This window comes from Cricetulus griseus, assembly GCF_003668045.3.
Source record: "Cricetulus griseus strain 17A/GY chromosome 1 unlocalized genomic scaffold, alternate assembly CriGri-PICRH-1.0 chr1_0, whole genome shotgun sequence".
In the NCBI taxonomy this organism is placed as follows: domain Eukaryota; kingdom Metazoa; phylum Chordata; class Mammalia; order Rodentia; family Cricetidae; genus Cricetulus; species Cricetulus griseus.
In genome coordinates this window covers 256,340,325-256,360,957 of record NW_023276806.1, presented here as the reverse complement: position 1 = coordinate 256,360,957, position 20,633 = coordinate 256,340,325, and the positions used below count along the sequence as shown (strand labels likewise).

The 20,633-nt window shown below is 42.9% G+C and overlaps 1 protein-coding gene across 5 annotated transcripts in view; it reads left to right on the top strand.

Moving 5' to 3' along the window:
* Positions 1–20,633, top strand: part of Ubr2 (ubiquitin protein ligase E3 component n-recognin 2) — an 82,112-nt gene that overhangs the window by 43,157 nt on the left and 18,322 nt on the right. For all 5 annotated transcript variants that reach the window (XM_027389150.2, XM_027389149.2, XM_027389151.2 and 2 more), the window contains exons 19-33: positions 1,082–1,204; positions 1,305–1,368; positions 1,927–2,051; positions 2,729–2,781; positions 5,052–5,154; positions 5,992–6,040; positions 7,324–7,478; positions 9,082–9,184; positions 11,859–11,968; positions 12,071–12,151; positions 12,769–12,947; positions 13,581–13,780; positions 14,770–14,863; positions 15,668–15,829; positions 18,517–18,620. In XM_027389150.2, the coding sequence (XP_027244951.1) occupies positions 1,082–1,204; positions 1,305–1,368; positions 1,927–2,051; positions 2,729–2,781; positions 5,052–5,154; positions 5,992–6,040; positions 7,324–7,478; positions 9,082–9,184; positions 11,859–11,968; positions 12,071–12,151; positions 12,769–12,947; positions 13,581–13,780; positions 14,770–14,863; positions 15,668–15,829; positions 18,517–18,620 (1,705 nt within the window). The remainder of the gene's footprint in view (positions 1–1,081; positions 1,205–1,304; positions 1,369–1,926; positions 2,052–2,728; positions 2,782–5,051; positions 5,155–5,991; positions 6,041–7,323; positions 7,479–9,081; positions 9,185–11,858; positions 11,969–12,070; positions 12,152–12,768; positions 12,948–13,580; positions 13,781–14,769; positions 14,864–15,667; positions 15,830–18,516; positions 18,621–20,633) is intronic.

Sequence of the window (20,633 nt, the reverse complement as noted above, 5' to 3'; positions counted from 1 at the left end):
TGTACAATGCCAACTCAACACGGTAAACTGGGATACTTTTTTCCAAAGTTGACAGCACAGCTAAAGTTTCCAAAAATTCAAATTATATATGTGTATATATATATATATTTATATTTATATAAAAAGATCAATAATAGCAGTATGTTATGCATCAATAGCAGCAACAGCTTTTCCAGGTTCTGCAGTCATTTGAACAAAATTGTAGAGACATCCAGCATACTCCATTTAAAAAAAAAAGTAAACAAAATCCCAGAAAACAGCACAGTTCTGTTACCCTTGTGGTACCTGGCATGATTTTTTTTTTTTTTTTAATTAGCTTCTCAATCATCATCTGGAAGGAAACCATTCTGAGCAACATCATTAAAAACAGCTCTGATAAAGTTCAGTCACTACTATGTATCATAAAGCAGGTCCACATATGAGAGCCCACTAGTTCTTAAAACTGAAATTAGTCAATTTCTACTGATCTACGTGTTGCCACGTGACTAGAGACTTCCTCCTCTCCTCCTGCAGTCTTGCCTTCTCTCTGTGTCCAGCTGGTGACCCAGCCTTTCTCTTCCCAGAGCTGTCTGTTCAGAAGTCCCTGCTATATCTCCTCCTTAGCTCTGGGTCCTTCAGCTTTTAGTTAAACCAGTCAGTGACACATATGCATGCACACAGTGTAAAGGAATATTTCACAGGAGTAGATCTCAGGAATGGTGTACATATTTACAAACTAGAAGCTTAGTTGAGATATCTCTCAGTTCCTAGCAAGCAGAGAGCCCTGGTAGGAAAATGCAACCAAACTCATACAAGTATCCTATGAAACGACAGGAATAGAGGCTGGGATAGCCCATGCAGTTCTCATGGGGGTTTAGGCTTTAGGGGGCATTGTTTGTGTGGATTGTTTGACCAACTTAGATTCCTGTCCCCCCTTGTCAGCCACACCATATAGGGTCTATGGCTAAGCAGGTACCCATCTTTTCTTAGAATTGGTGGTCAGATAAGCTGTCTTTTCTTGTGTGGACTAAAACATCTCTCACTAACAATGAATGTCCCTCTGACCTTCCTCTTCTCCTTTCTCTCAAACAAACAAAAAAAGACAGGTGTCTCCATGATGGATCCAAATCACTTCCTGATGATCATGCTCAGCCGCTTTGAACTCTATCAGATCTTCAGCACGCCTGACTATGGGAAAAGATTCAGTTCTGAGGTCACCCATAAGGTAAGACCCGGTGTCACTACACTGTGTGTGCTGAAGAAGCCTCTGCTGTAAGAGATGGTTTGCTTGTGTTTCTCACCTCTGAACTTGTACCTTCCTGCAGGACATGGTTCAGCAGAACAACACTCTAATAGAAGAGATGCTATACCTCATCATCATGCTTGTCGGTGAGTTCAGACCGGCTCACGTGTCTGCAAATGGTGGATGGGGAGAAGCTCCTGAGCGGTGCTCCATTAGTCTTGCAAGGTCCCTGGGTTTAGGAGAAGGGACTGAAAAGGATGCAATGGCTGAAGCAGAATAAACTGAAAGACTATTTGGGGGACAGGCGGTGGGGCTTACACTGTCTAGTAACAGTGTGGTGAGCAGAGCTGCTGGTGCTTAAACCCTCGCCAGAGAGCGTTTCTTCTCTCTGTGGCTCTTGGTATGAATGGCTTCGGGGCCTTGGCTCACAGATGTCTTCAGGACCTGCCCCTATTTTCCCAGTTCTTTATCCCTTCTGCTGTGTCATTCACCCTTCTTGCCACCAGAGGAGGATAGGGTGAAAGCCTTGCCTACCTTCTCATCCTTCTCCAGAGCAGCCAGCAACCCTCAAGTCGGCGTCACACTCCCAACAAACCACTCATTACTTTCCCACAGCAAAGTGACTCAGACAGAGAAGTGTGCTCTGTTGCAGGAACTAGAAGTGTGTATCACATAAGTATCACGGGTCCTTTTCATTTGGACAGGAGAAAGATTCAGTCCTGGGGTTGGACAGGTGAGCGCCACAGATGAAATTAAGCGGGAGATTATCCATCAGCTGAGCATCAAACCCATGGCGCACAGCGAGCTGGTGAAGTCTCTACCTGAAGATGTAAGTGCCTACAGCTTTTAAAAAAAAAGCTAGTCAGCTTCCCCACCCATCGGTGTGTGCAAGTTAATCTCTGTGCACTTCGTACAAGTTACAGTTCTAAGATATGGGTAACTCCAGTTAGTGGAGTGACTATGAGTAATTTGAAGAAGAAAACATTGGGAATTCTCACTAGCAAGCAGAGCAGGGTTAGAGATAGAACACTGCTGAAGAGCCTGGTTTCAGAACTAAGTTTTTGTCCATCTTAAGGTCTTTTTTTTTTTCCTTAAGTTTGGTTTTTAAGACATGAGTTTCTATGTGTAGCCCAGGCTGGCCTCTGCCTCCCCAGTGCTGGAATTAAAGGTGTGTGCCACCACAACCTAGTGGAGAGTCTTTTTTTTTTTTTTTTTTTTTTCTAATAATGATCTGTCTTGTTAGCCCCCTCTTCGACATATTCTGCCAAAGTTGAAATAGATCAGACCTTTTCCCCACAGCCTGGGTCTCTGCGGTTCCAGGCATTATTGATTCATTTGATTGCCTTGCTCAGTCACATCATCCTGACACAGTGGTTCCTCGGGAAGAACTCTGCTTTCTCTGATGTGGCGGTGGGGATGCTCCTGCCGTGGGCTGGCTGGCACACTGCTCAGAGTGCTGCAGCTCCTGTCCACACTGCTGAGCATGCTTCTTTCTTGCTACTTTAGGAGAACAAGGAGACTGGCATGGAAAGCGTCATCGAAACCGTTGCCCATTTCAAGTGAGTTTATGCCATATTTTATGAAGTTTAAATTTTTAAACATTTACTTATTGTGTGTGTACCTGCGCTCACTACAACATGCATAACAGAAGTTGAAGGGCAACCTGAGGAAGCCCATTCTCTTCTAGGATAGGCATTCTGGGCACTGAACACAGGTCATCAGGCTTGGCTGTAAATGCCTTTTCCCACTGAGCCATCTTCCGGCCTCCATAATCACTTTCCTTAATGTGTTTCTTTTGATAAAACTAAGGGTGAACTGTCACTTTGAGAGTGGCAGTCCTTTTCAAGTTTTAATTCTGGACTGGGCTTCTCATTAGTGCTTCTTAGGATGAGGCCTCACTCAGCGAGTAAATACCAGCAGAGGGGTCTCCTTGCCCCAGACTAAGTATTCAGAGTTGTTGGTTTCAAACAATAGTGATTAAGATTAAGCAGTGATTTAAGCAAGTTCATCCAAGTGGCTTTGTTTCCATTTGAAGGTGCTACCTAACTGAGGGTTAAAGCCGCCTCTGAGGGATGCCTCCCAGTGCCCATGTGCTCGCCAGGCTACTGGCTGTTTTGGCTTTTTGTTGAGGCAGTTTATCTTTTCAGAAGAGGTTGGAGGCTGTGCCTGCATGCCTGTGCCTGTAGAGGTCAGAGATGTCGGACTCCGTGGAGCCACAGTTATAGGCAGTCATGAGCCACCTGATCTTGGTGTTGGGCACTGTCCTAGGGAAGAGCAGCAATTGCTCTTACTGCTAAGTCATCTCCATCCCCAGTGCAATTTTTTCATCCTGCTTTTTTCTTGTTCCACCCTTAGCTGCATTGTCTTTATTGAAATATTCTCAAGACAGTATATATGAAACAAATAATCAGTGTGCTTTTTTAGAGAACTTACAGGAAAGTATCACTATCTCCCAGCCATCCAGCTGTGCCTGAGTCTTATTCCTAGTTCTCCTGTATTTGTAGTGTTTGATGTTGTAGCTAAGGAGGTACAGACTTTGAACAGAAATGGGTTTGTTTCGTGTTTTTAGTCTATAATTCGGGTCCTATGCTTGCAAAGCAAGCACTCACCTTGCCCTCCATCACCCCCCTCTGTTGCCTCTTTTAAAGGTAAACACAATGGGGTGTGGTGGTTCTGTATATAGTGTACCTTGTCAGCTCGTGGAGCCCCCTTCATCCTGCTTCTCCATCGTCATCGTACGAATTCGCCTCCTCTGCTGATAGATGTTTATTGCCCAGATGTTCCTAGGACCAACAACAGGCAGTGTGCATCGTGGGCATCTTTATCGTGACTAGCAGAGTGTTCCTTTGAAGAACTGCTAGATCCAAAGGAAAGCAAGGCTTATGTCCTGATGAATACCTCCAGGTTACCTCCCCAGCAGTCCATCAGTTTACACTCCCGCTAGTCCCTGCACTTGGTCAACACTTGAATGTGTATACACCTGCTTACTTTGGGGGAGGGGAGATGTTGTTGCTATGGACTGAACGCCGGACTGCTGACCACTTTACCACTGAGCTCCTCCCCAGCCTGGTCCACTTTTATAATCTGTATAGTAAATTGGTGGACTTGTTGCCTTACTTCCATTTACATTATGCAGCCAATGAGGTAAAGTATCTTGTCGTGTTTATTGACCATTTTTAGATCATGACACCTTTGTGTAAACTTCTTCCCAGCCATTCATCCCCATCTTAGTATTCTAGCATATTTTTATATATTAGATACATTGGCTCTCACTTTATTAAATACTTTCTCCTTGTTGCTTGATTTTTAGCTGTAGAGTGTTATTTCACTCAGGTGTTTTAATGGAATTTGTCCTATAAAGTTTCTTAGAACGTATTACATATTAAAACAGAAAAGTTAACACCATGCATAGTGGTGTTCAGAGGCTTAGAAATGCTGCATTCAGGCTGGAGAGATGGCTCAGAGGTTAAGAGCACTGACTGCTCTTCCAGAAGTCCTGAGTTCAATTCCCAGCAACTACATGATGACTCACAACCATCTACAATTCAATCTGGTGCCCTCTTCTGGCATGTAGGTAGAATAGTGTATATGTAGTAAATAAATAAATCTTAAAAAAAAAAGAAAGAAAGAAAGAAAGAAATGCTGCATTCACTTTTGTAGTTAGAACCACTTCAAAGTAAAGGTGCTGGATACGATGGCTCCAGCGAGGGCTTTGGGTGTGTAGTGTTATGTCCACCCACAGAGCAGTAAGTGTGAGAGCTCCAGTCTTACTCGAACGTCTAAGGTTCTTGGTATGTGTGACTTCGCTAATAATATTCTTCCCCCATAGGAAACCTGGGCTGACAGGACGAGGCATGTATGAGCTGAAGCCAGAGTGTGCCAAGGAGTTCAACCTGTATTTCTACCACTTCTCCAGGGCAGAGCAGTCCAAGGTAAGGGGGAGCTCAAGGCTGAAGGAAGTGCTCAATGTGTTTTCCCTGTGAAGATCAAGTTTATGCTGCCCCTCACACACTGGAAAGGGATCCCAGAGGACACAAATAGCATTGCCATAGGTATGACACAGAAGGCCTTCACCACGTTGTCTGTGTGTAGGTGAATAAGATCAAATGCACATACACACACCTAACTTGATTTGCTATTTATCTATCTGCGCTGGGGTCAAACCCAGGACTTTGCATGTGCCAGGAAGCACTCTGCCATTGAGATACTTCCATCCCCAGTTCATTTTTCTTGACTTCTGAATACAGATTTTCAGCTTGTATCAGGTTCGACTAGCCAACTTGACACACATTCAGACTTGGTACAGTTTGATATGAGTTTTGGCTTTTATGCAATTTTCCTAGTCATTTCAAAGACTTGCATGTTTGCGGTCTTCATTGAACATACTTTTTCAATAGATGGTGTTAAAAATAAAAATGATTGTTAACTTCTCATTTTGTTTTGATACATTTCATAGCATTCAAGCCTAATTTAAGTTTCTAGTTTGTACCTGTTTTCCCTGAATCTTAAAGAACACATTTGAGGATTCTTTTAACAGACAAAAAGAATTAACCTTGATATATGAGTATTGGGGGGAGTACTAATGAGGTAGAAACCATCTACCCAATCCACACACATTGGCTCCTGCTTGGAATCTAGGCAGAAGGATGAGTTCAAGGCCAGCCTGGACAATGGGCACCTATTCTTAACTGATGTGGGGGGGGCGCATAAAAACAGATGCTAATGTTATGTATTGTAATTCTTGTTCCTATTATATTGTCTTCCATTAGGCAGAAGAAGCCCAACGGAAATTGAAAAGACAAAACAGGGAAGATACAGGTACTTAATTTTCTTTCCAAAAGTCTGCATCAGTCTCTTACTAACAAAAACTGCTTTCCGTTGGCCACAATGATCAGCCTTGGTAGGGTGGGAGACTTAAAAATAGCTTTTCACGTGAACTTTCTCCTGTTCAGAGGAAGAATGAATACAGTAGTGGCAAGATGTTCTGCACATTTGAAGATGTTACTCCCTCCCCAAACATCTGGAAATAGCTGAGATGGCCTGCTGTGCCCATCTGTGCCTGCGTGTGTCACACTCTAGCACTTCCCCTATGCTCCGGGGCTCCAGTGTTGCTGCTTGTGCTTTGATAAGGGTTTCAGGGTAGGGAAGTTGGGCCAAAGAACAGTTTTCTAGCCCTCTGTCTACCTCCCAGCCATCTCACAGATAGGGATGAAAGATGACCTATGAAAGCATAGCACATGAGACCTTAGTTCACATCTCCAGAAGACATAGGTATATGGGTGGATGGGCTGGAGAGATGGCTCAGCAGTTAGGAGCACTGCTGCTCCTCCGGAAGACCACATGGCAGTTAACAACTGTCTATAACTCCAATTCCAGAGAATCTGACAGCCTCACACAGACACACATGCAGGCAAAACACCAGTGTACATAATAAATAAATAAATAAATAAATAAATAAATAAATAAATAAAATAAATAAGGGAAAAAACTGAGTATGTTTTGGTGGTCCACCTTACATCTCAGCAAGCAGGAGGCTGGCAAAGACAGGGCGACCCCCTAGCAAACTAGCTAGCTAGACTAGGCAGACATCAATCGATCCTGCCTTGGAGTGATCAAGGAAGACACCCAACATCAACTTCTAGCCTCCACACACTTGTGCACCTCTGTTTATACATGTACCACACACAAGAAAACACACAACAGGGGAGACAGAAGTCTGTGCTAGGTTGCTGTGTGGTCAACGGTTTTATAGAGATCTTGAGACACTGCTGGAGATAAGAAGGTTTTTTTTATTGTATATTCTATATGTATTCTATATTTTTTTTATATATTTTTTTAATATATAGCTGTCATTGTGCATTTGGTTGACATTGAGAATGTAAAATACAGCTAAAAGATATGTGCCAATAATTGTCCTTTAATGAAGACCATCAAAAGTACCTAACAAGCCAGTGGTTCACACCTTTATCCCATACAGAGATGGCAAAGGCATGGAGAATCTTTGAGTTTGAGGCCAGCCTGGTCTACATAGCAAGTTCCAGGACAGCCAGGGCTACACAGAGAGGAATGATTCCTTTAAATGTTTTCTACTTCATTCCTAGCACTTCCTCCTCCGGCTTTGCCTCCGTTCTGCCCCTTATTTGCAAGTCTGGTTAACCTTCTGCAATCTGATGTCATGTTATACATCATGGGAACAATACTGCAGTGGGCTGTAGAGCACCATGGATCTGCCTGGTCGGAGTCTATGCTACAACGGGTAGGTTTGTGTATATTTTAGTTTTCTGTAGCTGAATAAAGTCTGTCTAAGTAAACAGAAAAATGAGGACCATATGATAATTTAGTACCTTCTCCTTTTGTCTCTTATGAACCATGTGCCTTCTGATCTTTTTACACCAGGTGGTTATGGTTAACTGGGTCCCTTAACCAGCCTGTCTTCGTCCTTTGATCCCAGCCTTTGCACAGTCTGGGTTGCTAACTGAGTATAGATGCTTTCACACATGCTCATCAGTGTCTGTATTTCACAGTTAAAGACACTGGGACGTGGATACCTCGGATCCTGTAACTAAAAGGTGGCCAGTGCAGAGCCAGCTTTACTGTACAGCTTTAATGTCAGTCTTCAGTTATCAGATCCACACAGGCTTGATGAGCAGCTACTGCTTTATCCATTGTGTTGGTGGGGAAGCTGCAATGTGAAAGTAGGAAAACCAAGAATTCAAATGAAGGCAAGCCTTCCTCTGGCAGCTGCCATTCTTGGACTGTCTCAGCAGGCTTAAGTATGTCATTGGTTAAGATGTGTGTAAACTTCACCCTTGCCCTTTATAAGCATGTATGTAAGATGTAAACACAAGCAGCTGTGGTACCCTGGAGACAGCTGCTGTTATGTGAGAAAATAGCCATGGGGGCTAATGAAGCAAGAATGAACAGTGCTCATCCTACTACAGATCTGTCACTCAGGCCTATCAAGTTCTTGCAAGGCAGCCAGTTGCCCTGTGTGGAGGGAAAGCTAGAGTACCTCACAGCCATCCCCTTCAAACACATAGTCAGGATATTTGTAAGACGGTGGGAAAACCTGTAAACACTAATAAATTGTGACATTCAACACAAAAGTATCTATTTCAAATGGTTAAGATTTAGTCTTTAGGGGCCTGGGGAGATGGCTCAAGAGGTTAAGAGCCCTGGCTGCTCTGGGAAAACTAGGGTTCAGCTCCCAGCACCCACTTGCTGACTCACAGCCATCTGGAACTCCATTTCCAAGAGATCTGACATGCTCTTCTGGCCTTGAGCACCAGGCATGTGGCATACAGGCATACACCCAGACACATGTAATTAAATTACATTAAAATATTTTGGAAAGAAAATTTAGCCAGGCGGTGGTGGACGCCCGCCTTTAATCCCAGCACTCTGGAGGCAGAGGCAAAGAAAATTTGGTCCTTGAAGATGAGAAGTTGGCATTATCAGGATGAGTGTGTATTAGATGCCTGAAATCTTAAATTTGGCCACCTGGTTAGTTTTGTTTTGTTTTGTTTTGTTTTCAAGGCTGTAGTATAGGTAAGAGACATAGCTGGAAATTATGTATATGCTTGTATTGCTTGTCATAGCAGTAGGTGGAGAGAACCCTAAGAATTCACACTTGAGATCTCTTCCTAGCTGAAATGGGAAATTTTGTTTTTCTTTGCCGGGAATTCTCTGTTAGGATAGGAGCTTGACCCCTTGGACTGAATAAACAATTGAGATTTGTTCTTATCATGTTTAGTCTCTGGTTTGTCATTTTTCAATAGTAAATATTTTTATTCTTTTTTAAATACTTGTGCTTTGGATTTTCTAGTTTTATTTTCTAAATGTGAGAATTTTTGCTTAAGGTGCTGCATTTGATCGGGATGGCCCTCCAAGAAGAAAAGCATCATTTGGAAAATGCCGTGGAAGGGCATGTAGAGACATTCACCTTCACTCAGAAGATCTCAAGTAGGTGTAGTCTTTCTGTTTTCCCTTCTCTCACTGAGTGACCAATTTTAAAGAATGCCTCATAACTGCTATTACTTGACACATTCGAAATGGCTTGTACTGAATTCAGGTGTTGAAGGCTGCCTTGTCCATCTGTGAAATGATACTGTATTAGAGCCCAGTAAAAAAACCTCCTTGGGACTTCATACTAGAGATACTGAATCTGGGCAGTAGTATCACTAGGTCCTAACAAAAATAGTTAAGAGTCTGTGATGCTTGAGTACTCAAATGTTAATTCACCAAGAACAGAAAATAATGTGGAGTTGTTAGCTTGAAAAATGGTGTAACAGATCACATCTCAGCCTTTGAGAGTTATGTGAACTTGGCACAAGGATCCTAGAAAAGTCACTTACTATGTGGTCCCTATATGAAGTTGGTAACACACATATTTACCTCTAGGATATGCTTACACTTGAATAAACACAGAGAATATCAGCATTTCAGTTTATGTGATTGCTCTCGGCTACAAAAATATGGTGGGTGTGTCTGCTGTGTTCACAATCAGAAAACTAGCCAGACAACATTGGATTCTAGCTTTATATAAAGTAATTTGACTTTCTTTGTTGTTGCTATTGTTGTTCATTTTTGAGTAATGTGACTTTTAAAAAGGCCAGGGACATGTTGTTTTATGACTTTTTATTTTAAAATTTTTCTAGCAATCCTGAGTTCAATCCTCAGTAATACATACATACAATAACAATTTTTTTCAAGATGTATATACATTGACATATCAGCTGTTGTGTGATATACATACACACACATATCATATACATATTATATATGTGTATGTATAAAAGAAGCTGAAAGACTTAGGTAGGAATACCTGTAAATACACCCCCAGAGCTCACCAGTTAATACTTGGTATATTTGTTTTTATATTTCTGTCTGTTTATTAATGGAGGCAGAAGCTCACTATATAAGCTTGGCTGGCTTTGTGTAAACCAGGCTGATTGTGTAGACCAGAGTCTTTGTGTAGACCAGGCTGACTTGAAACTCACAAAGACCTGCCTGCTTTTGCATTCTGAGTGCTGGTGTTTAAGGAGTGTACCACCATCCCTGGTTTAATATTTCACTTGTTTTGTTGTTTTTTGAGACAGGCTATGTAGTTTGTTAGCTATCCTGGAGCTTGCTATGTAGACCTGGCTGGCCTCAAACTCACAGAGATCCTTCTGCCTCTGCTTTCCAAGTGCTGGGATTAAAGGCATGCACCACCACCTCCCAGCTAATACTTCAATTCTTAAAGAAAAATTTTTGTTTCATTTTTAGAATAGACACTCATTCTGTTACTCTTGAATGTTGCAACTTTGAATCTATTGTTTAGTATTTAAAAAAAAAAAACTTACAGATTTTGTATAGTCATTTATATTTTTGGATCAGATTGTGCCATTTTCTTCCCATGGTAGCCCACACATTCAGTTTCTGTGTCTCTTTCTGTTCCCAGAGATAATCAGGATCAACTTGTGCTTCTCCTGTCTAGCTCATCATCAGCCATTTGCTTTGGTGTTTATGGGTGAACTCGTGGTGCTGTGGTGGGAATGTGGGATTCCTGGGTTGAAAGGCTTGTTCATTTGAAGTGAATACAAAGGGTAGGATCAAGAGGTGGTCCTGTGTGGGGGACATTCAAGCACACTGTGAACCCCGAGTTAGCATTTGCATTAATTAAGTTACCTTTAGATCGGGAGGCTGAGTTAGCAACAACAGAAAGTAATCATAGAGCATCAGAAGGCATTCTGAAGAGATAGAGATAGGGAGGGATTTTGAGTGGCATGACTTTTTGTTGTTGTTGTTGTTGTTGGAGCCAAAGGATGTGCATTTTGGGAGAGGCCAGCAAAGAGAAGGTTAGCTAGGTGCTACTCAACCTCTCTGAGTTAGCAGGTTTTCACCCCAGCCTTTGAATCTCAAGCCTTATTTATAAATAGAATGATAGAAATTGAGTTAAAGCTACCTTTAATAACAGCATCAGAGCCAATGCCTGTGGGAACAGAATTCCTGACAGGCTGCTCCTGAGTGGCCAGCCCACTGCCAGAGAAGCAGTAATTGCAGAGTCGAAATTGCTGGCTAAAATAGCGGTAGATTAAGGTGCAGCCCCTGCACCGAAGATAAGCAGCAGTCATGTTTGTTGGGACATCTCCGGTGTCCTTCTTTGCTCCCATGCATGTAAATAAGAGCAGAGGGAAAAGCCACCTCTGCCCCTGCTGATGTGCTTTGCTCTTCATAGTCACCAGCCTTTCTGCATTCTGTCTCTACTGGCATTTTTTCATTTGTTCACATCCTGCCTTCTGCCTTCTTTGGCTATGGTGCTTTTTTCCAATAACCACACAAAACACCTCTCTGAGTCCTCGCTATAAGGCGTCAGTTTCCAGGGAGTGGATCCCAAAAGCTAGGTAGCCAGCTAATCTAGCTTATCACTGAACTCCAGGCCCAGTGAGAGATCCTGTGTCAAAAAATAAGGTGAGAACAACAGAGGAAGGCAGCTGGCCTCCAGCCTCCACATTCACTCACAGACACAGACACAAGACAGTGAGTGTAGTCAAATGATAGGCAGCAGGTGTTATAAGCAGTTACATTTCTCTTCTGCAGGAATAAATGCTACATAGTAGTGACTGTTATGGTGCCTTCTGTTTCTCTTTCTTAGAACCTGGTGATGCACCAAATAACTCCCCAAGCATTCTAGCTATGCTGGAGACATTGCAGAACGCTCCCTCCCTTGAAGTCCACAAAGACATGATTAGATGGTTGTTAAAGGTAATACTTCTACATTGCTGTGCACCTTGTGAGAAATATTAAATACTTGTTATTTGTAATAACATTTCTTAACTTCAGGATAACAGATTTTTTTTTTTCCAGATGTTTAATGCAATTAAGAAGATAAGAGAGAGTTCATCCACTAGCCCTGTGGCAGAGACGGAAGGAACCATAATGGAAGAGGTAAAAAAATGCAAGCTAAGCCAGGCGGTGGTGGTACACACCTTTAATCTCAGCACTTGGGAGGCAGAGGCAGGAGGGTCTCATAGTTCTAGGCTAGCCTGGTCTATAGATGGAGTTCCAGGACGGCCAAGGATATGCAGAGAAACCCTGTCTAGAAAGAAAGAAAGAAAAAAAACAACAACAACAACACAAGCAAATAAAAGCAAGCTCTAGCATTTGGCAAGCAGAAGCAAGTACATCTCTGAGTTCAAGTCAACCCAATCTATGTAACTAGTTCCAGGCCAGCCAGGGCTGTTACATACTGACACCATGTCACCAAAGAGGAGGTGGGGAGTAACTAATAGTACAAAAAACCTTTAGCAGGTTTGTATGAACAAATTAAGTTTCTCTGCACTAAGTCAGTTGATATTATTCACCAAGGTTAGAGTCCAAAAGATGTATATATAAACTTGGAGCAGTTTTCTAGTTTGTCTTTTCCTTTAGTCTTAGATTGACTCTTGCATTTAAATAAGAGAGTGGAGTGGGTCTTAGTTAATGCCCACAGTCCAGATGCTTTGCTTAGGGCAAAAGACTGTCCATAGCCTCCAAGAATCTATCTGAATGGAGCATCATTCCAGAGCTCAAGAGACAAAGACAAAGCGGAGAGGAAAAGGAAAGCAGAGATTGCTAGACTGCGCCGGGAGAAGATCATGGCCCAGATGTCTGAAATGCAGCGGCACTTTATTGATGAGAACAAAGAGCTGTTCCAGCAGACAGTGGAGCTGGACGCCTCTGTCTCGGCCACTCTTGATGACAGGTAGACAAAATAATGGCTTGTAAGACTCTTGACCATTGGTTCTTCCTTTTGCTTTTAATCCTAAGCTAATCAAGTAGAAGTGGTGGGTGACTTTGTGGCCTCCATTAAATGGTGCTCACCTCTAGGCCAGGGAAATAGTTCAAGGCCAGCCATTAAACTGTGCTCCCAACAAACAGGGGTCTGAGTTTGCTCCAGAACTCACGGGGAAAAAAGCCAGGTGCCTGATACACGCTTGTAATCCCAGTGCTGGGAGGTAGAAACAGGCAGGTCCCTGGGGCAGTGGCCAGACAGCCTAAGCAAGCCCCAGACCAGTGAAAGATCCTGTCACCCACACACATGTTTGCGCACACACAAAAAGAAATCTCTAGCTCTGGGTAATTGGTGTATCTGCCTAGAGTGTTGTTTTCTATAGAGAACCTTTGACATTCAGGAAAGAACAGAAACTGTAGGCTGGTATGAGCTGCAGTCAGATTGATCTGAAGATTAAAGACAGTTCTAAGCACATGAACAGCTCCTACCACTTCATATTATGAAAACCAGGGGTTCAGCATGTACCTTTCTAGAGTCTATCATTTAATGATTATAGAGAAACTTTTAGTCTCATTCAATATAGTCATAACCTTTTTATTGCAGGCCTCTCGTTTCGGATACAGCACTTACAGCATTGGGCCCGGCACAGACACAGGTCCCTGAACAGAGACAGTTTGTCACCTGTATATTGTGTCAAGAGGAGCAAGAAGTTACTGTGGAAAGCAGGGCAATGGTCTTGGCAGCATTTGTTCAGAGATCAACTGTACTGTCAAAAGACAGAACCAAATTCATTCAGGATCCAGGTAAGCTCTAGCTTTTCTGTTAGATTGTAACCAGCTTCCCTGACAAAACACAAGCAGCCTCCATGCATCAGGGTTCACATCTATAAACCCTGCACCCCGGGAACTGAGCATAGCTCATTATAGATGGTTGTGAGCCACCATGTGGTTGCTGGGAATTGAACTCCAGACCTCTAGAAGACTAGCCAGTACTCTTAACCTGTACGCCATCTTTCCAGCACCCCCAAAAAGACTGTGTCTTAACACATTCCTTACTCTGAGTGTAGGGTCTGATGGGGAATTGGAATCTCTCAAAACTCATGGATGTTCAGGTCCCTCTGTGAGATGGTACAGTGATGGGGAGGGAGCTCAGGGGCTGAGCACTTGCTAGCCGGGAGTGGGGACTTGGCTTTCATCAACAGCCCTGAGGAGGGAAACCCTGCTCAAATGTGGTGAATCTGCCTAGGTACTTGATCTCTAGGCTATAGTTGAATGCCAGGCTACAGAGAATGCCAGGGACATAAGGCAGGTATGTCAGCACCTATGGAGGGCGTCCTTTGGACATTTTCGTCTGCCCATCTTCTGTGGACACAACAGATGGAGAGCCAGTTACCCAGTGTATTTTCAGCCTCACATTACAGGCCTGTGTGACTTCCATAGGTGATGCTAATTACAAGAGTCTCCATTTTTGTTAGTTTGTTTTTCCAGACAAGGTTTCTCTGTGTAGCTTTGGAACCTGTATTGGAACTCACACTGTAGACCAGACTGGCCTTGAACTCACAGAGATCTGCTTGCCTCTGCCTCTGGGGTTCTGCAGTCAAAGTTGTGTGCCACCACTGCCCGGCTTAAGAGCCTCAATTTTTAAGTTACCAGAGTCTTGCATAAATTGGTGGTATCTAAAGTCAGAGTAAATTAGCATTTCCTCACCCAGGTCTCACAAATCTTAAGGATACATGTTGACATAGCAAAGTTAAATTCTTAGAGTTTCGTTTTTTATTTGTTTTGTAATGCAGAAAAATATGATCCGTTATTCATGCACCCTGATCTGTCTTGCGGAACACACACTGGCAGCTGTGGGCACGTTATGCATGCCCATTGTTGGCAAAGGTAATTTATATTCTTATATTACTTGAGAGAAGCCATCTGAAGGCTCAGAATTGACTTTTAAAGCAAAGGAAATTTCATTCTGGGGATGGAGATAGAAAGAATTAAAGACACCAGCAAACTTCCTATACATTTGACTAATAAATAAATACTTGCTTTGTAATGAATGTAAAGGAACAATAAGAAACTTGAGAGTGCCGGGTACATTTTAATCTAGCTTTGCATCAGAATCTCCTTCATCACTCCAGAGAAGAGAACAGATCTCCATTAGGTAGCAAGCTGGAAGGATAGAAGGGTTCAGCACAGCAGGGTAAACTGTCTGATATAGGCTATATGCGCAATGCATTCTTCGTTCAGGACCAGGGTGAGCAGCTCTGGATTCCCAAGGTGTTAGTATGTGCTTTGAGGTTCCCGAGTAGTGACTGTCTACCTAGAGAGGGCCCTCCCCATGCTCTGCCCTGGGGCTCCATGTTCTTCTCAGCACTGTATTTCCAGACTGTGCTTAATGTTAGTGTGGCCACCCCAGACAAGGGACCACCAGCCCTGAGAAAATGGCCAGACACTGAGAGCACCAAGAAGTGTGTCTTCCCGCTCTTGAGATGATCAATCAGGTTTTGTTGTTGTTTATAATGTTTCTGTGTTAGGATTCCAACTCCACTGTGAAGAGTGAAATAACTCAGACAGAAGTCATACTGCCTGTGTTTAAAACAATTCAGTTCAAGTTTTTGTTTTCAAGAAAGATGACTTAGAATGTTGATGCTCGCACCTCCTGCTGACATAAACACCCCCTGTTCTCTGATTGTGAAGGTATTTTGATTCCGTTCAAGCTAAAGAGCAGCGAAGGCAGCAGCGACTGCGCTTGCACACTAGCTATGATGTAGAGAATGGGGAGTTCCTGTGCCCCCTCTGTGAGTGCCTGAGCAACACCGTGATCCCCCTGCTGCTCCCGCCAAGGAGTGCTTTCAGCAGGTAAGCACTTCCCAGCACAGTGCAGGCACCACAGATTTGCTTTGTAAAGGACCAAGGTGGGAGACTGGCTCTGGGCAGCTGCATGATGCGGCCCAGATAACCCTGTCATTTCTTCTAGCAGATCTGTGGGGTTTGACTGTGACTTGTAAAAGGGAACAAGCTGAATTATAACTTTTTTATTCACCCTAAGTGCTACTGAAGATTTAAACTGCTTATTCATGAAAATGTGATGTCTTCCTTATTTCTAGAGAGCAGTTTAAAGATGCTGCCTCACACTTCCTTCCCAAGCACACTTGGTCTCTTAGTGGGTGTGGTAGCATTTGAGAGGCAGAGGAGAATGGGTCTGTTCCCAGGGCATACATGGGTACACACACATAAAATTAAAAGTGAATAAGTGCTGGAGAGATGGTCTAGCCAGTAAGACACTGCTGCTCTTCTAGAGAACCCCTTCAAGTAAATCTTTAAAATCTAATGTCAGTTTGTTTTGTTTTGTTTTGTTTTAATTAAGGTTTACTTTTTTTTTTTTTTTTAAAGATTGTATTTATTATGTATACAGTCTTCTGCCTGCAGGCCAGCAGAGAGCACAAGATCTTATTCAAGGTGGTTGTGAGCCACCATGTGGCTGCTGGGAATTGAACGCAGGACCTCTGGAAGAACAGTCAGTGCTCTTAACCTCTGAGCCATCTCTCCAGCCCCTAATGTCAATTTTATGAATATAAATTACCTGTTTCTGTGCAGTTCTTTGGATTCAGTTCTGAGCAGAGGCTGATTTTTCTGTTGAGTTTAGGGACTCAGAGTTTGGCTTTGTCTTTGGTGCCATGACCTGAGCAAGTGGGAGCTCACTGACTCCAGACTGACAGCTGGAGAACCTGCATAAGACCAAACCAGGCCCCCTGAATGTGGGTGTCAGTTGGGAGACCTGGGCAGTAGTGTGGCCTCTGGCAGTGGAACCAATATTTATCCCTAGTGCATGATTGGGCTTTTTAGAGCCCGCTCCCTATGGAGGAATGCTCTCTCAGACAAGATGCGGGGGCGGGGGGGGGGCGGCCTGCTAGGTCCTTTCCCAAATTGATGTGCCAGACCTTGACGATCCTCCTGGGAGGCCTCACCCTCTCTGAGGAGTAGATGGGGGTGGGATGGGGAGATAGTCGGGGAGTGGGAGGGCGGGAAGGCGAGGGAACTGGGATTGGTATGTGAAATAAGATTGCTTTAAAAATAAAAAGCCGAGGGGTTGATGGTGCACACCTTTAATCCCAGCACTTGGGAGGAAGAGGCAGGTGGATCTCTGAGAGTTCAAGGCCAGCCTGGTCTACAGAGTGAGTTCCAGGACAGCCTCCCAAACAATCCAGAGAAACCCTGTCTCAAAAAACAATAAATAAATAAATAAATAAATAAATAAATAAATAAATGTTTTTTTTAAAAAAAGTTTATAATTGTTGTCAGGTCCCCATTTAATCTGCTTTTTAATCGCAAAGGAGCGTCATGGTACTAAGTTACTCTGTATTTGAACTAGGAAGTGTCAACTGCCTCTGAGGGAAATTACATTGGTTGATTTTACCTGTGACTTTGACTATGTTTTTGGTTTCTTTCCCATAATTGTTAGTGATGACCTAGATGTCACTGAAGAACGTTACGGAACAGTCTTTGAACTGTTCTGACATAATTGAGTCAAGTGTCAGCTCTGGCCCTGAGGACCCAGCTCAGGCTGCATAGCTCACTCTCCTGTGCATCACATGAGCACAGTCAAATGTGGGAGGATTTGGAGCATCCGGTAGGATGCTGTGAGCATCTTACAGTATAAGGGCTTTGCTAAGTTTGTCACTAAGCATGTGGGAATGTTTGTGGTGGTAGTGATTGTGAAGTGTAAGAAATTCTGCACTATTCCAGTACTAAAAATAAGTGGCACTTTCAATAATGTTACCATCATCGATCAAAATATAACTTCATTTCCTTTGGCCAGTATCTGTTCTGAGTTTTTTGCTTTCATTGCTGGCATTTAACCCATAATCTCATACCTGTAGGCATCCCCGGTACATTATGTGAAAGTCAAAGGACTGCCTTTGGAAGTCTCTTCTGCCCTGCACCCACATGGGTCTAGCAGCAAGCCCCTTGCTGCCTCAGCCATCTCGCAGGACTCAGATTTTTTTCCTTTTGGTTTGGTTTTTTTTGTTGTTGTTTTGGTTTTTTTGGTTGGTTTGTTTGTTTGTTTGTTTGTTAGAAAAAGCCCACATTTCATGAATACAATGCTCCTGGATGGCCTTCTAGCACCCCAGAGAGGAGATGGGAAAGGGAGACCGGAAAAACCGATTTTTTTTGTTTTTAATACAACAAATTTTGGTTTTTATTTTATGTGTATAGTGTCTAGCCTATATGTGTGTCTATGTCTCTCCCACGGGTGTGCTTGATGCCCACAGCGGCCAGAAAAGAGTATGGGGTTCTCTGGAATGATGGGTGGTTGTGAACCACCATGTGGGTGCTGGGAATCAAACCAAATGTTCTTCATTAACCTCTGAGCCATCTCCCTACCCTATAACCTTAGTTCTCAAATATTTGAAATGTGTCTAAAATGCATATATTATTTAACAAAGCTTTTGTAAGCTTTTTCCCTGCTCATCACCCAACAGCTTTTTTGTATCTTAATTAAACTAGTCAATAATGAATTAAGTGTTCTCTGCGATCTCTTCTAGGAGGTTGAATTTTTCAGACCAACCAGATCTGACCCAGTGGATTAGAACAATATCTCAGCAGATAAAAGCATTGCAAGTGCTTAGGAAAGAGGACAATGCCCCTGGTAAGTACTGGGAAAGTGTGTGTGTGTGTGTGTGTGTGTGTGTGTGTGTGTGTGTGTGAGTGAGTGAGTGTGTGTGTGTGTGTGTGTGTGTGTGAGTGTGGGGAGGGCAGGTATGTGAGTGTGAATGTGTGTGAGAGTGTGTGTATGAGAGTTTGTGAGTGTGTGAGTGCTTGTGTGTGTAAGAGTGCATTTGTCAGAGTGTGTATGTGAGAGAGTGCTGTGTGTGTGTGACTGTATGAGAGTGTTTTTGAAAGAGTATGCTTGTGTGAATATGTGTATCTGTGAGTGTGTGTGTGAGAGACAGAGCGTGTGTGTGTGTGTGTGTGTGTGTGTGTGTGTGTGAGAAAGAGAGAGAGAGAGAGAGAGAGAGAGAGACCATGCACAAACTGTGGTGCACATATGGAGGTCAGAAGAAACTTTAGGAGTTGGTTCTCTCCCACCATGTGGGTTATAGGGATCCAACTTCAGCCTTGGCAGCCTTTACCCCCTGAGCCATCTCACCAGCCCTGGTAACCTGTTTTCTTTTTCCTCTAGAGTATAAGTTGACTGGCAAATGTGTCTTCAAACAAAATCACTTTCAAGATTTTAAAATGAGAGTCTAGAGAAATGTCTCGATGATTCAGAGCACTTGCTGCTCTGACAAAGGCCCTGAGTTCAGTTCCCAGCACCCACACCACAGGTTCACAATGCCTGTGACCGCAGGGTGTCCAAGACCCTCTTCTAGCCTCTGGCACCTGCGTGCACATCTGCATTCACTCATACACATACACACACAGAAATAAAAAGAAAATCCTTTTAAAATATATGTAATAGGAACTGTGCTGTTGTTCTGGGATTTTGTTTTTTACTTTTTTTTTTTTTTAATGGAGAGTGCTGGATAGCTCTAAAATTTTATTTAAATGACTGCAGAACCTGGAAAAGCTGTTGCTGCTATTGATGCATAACATACTGCCATTATTGGTATATATATATGTATGTATGTATGTATGTATGTATGTATGTAATAGAGGCTGGAGAGATAGCTCAGTAGTTAAGAGTCCTGGTTGCTCTCTTAAAATATCTATGTTCAATTACCAGGACCTACGCAGTGGCTGTTTGTAATTCCAGTTGCAGGAAATCTTAATTCACTCTTGTAACCTCAAGTGAGCACCAGATACACATGGTGAACAAACTAGGCCAAACATACATATAAAATAAATCTTTAAAGAAATATAAATAGGCTGGGCATAGTGGCGCACGCCTTCAGTCCCAGTAGAGACAGAGAGAGGCAGAGGCAGGCAGGTCTATGTGAGTTTAAGGTCAGGCAGGTATAGTGACATGGTGAGACCCTATCTCAAAAATTAAATAAAGTATATAAATAAATAATAAAATCTCTTTCTATATATTTAAAAATGAAACCTCCCATTTTAGAATTTGATATAAGCTAGTTATGGTGGCACACATCACAGGATCTCAGCACTGGGGACACTAAGGCAGAAGGATCATAAAAGGCCATCCTGGGCTAGACCCAGGCTCAGGAAAACAATAAAGGTAAATAACCTGATTCATTCCACTTGTCTATGTTGCAGTAAAGTACACTTGATTCCTCATTTTGTGAACACACAAGCTCATGTTTCTAATGGCACTTCTCTCTCTACTCGTGACAGATTCCCTGCATGGGGAGACTGAGTGTTGAGGAGATAGCGTTAGTTCCCATAGCCGGACCAACATTTCCTAGACCCTGCTCTGCACTCAGACCCTGTGGGAAAGTGTTGTGGGTAGGAGTCTATCATTAGTTTTCAACACACAGAACACCATCCTCTTGCCTTTGTGCTGATTAGTGGCTGTCTATGAGGCTAGCTCGAGCAACTATAGATAGTGCACTGGTCAGCACAGAAATACTTGTTAGTTTTTGTGTGGACATTTTGGCAGTTTGTAGTAATTGGAATTTTTTTCAGGTTTTATTTGTTTGTTCGTTAGTTCATTTGCCTATGTGGTTGAAATACATAAAGATTGTGTTCTGCTGAATAATTA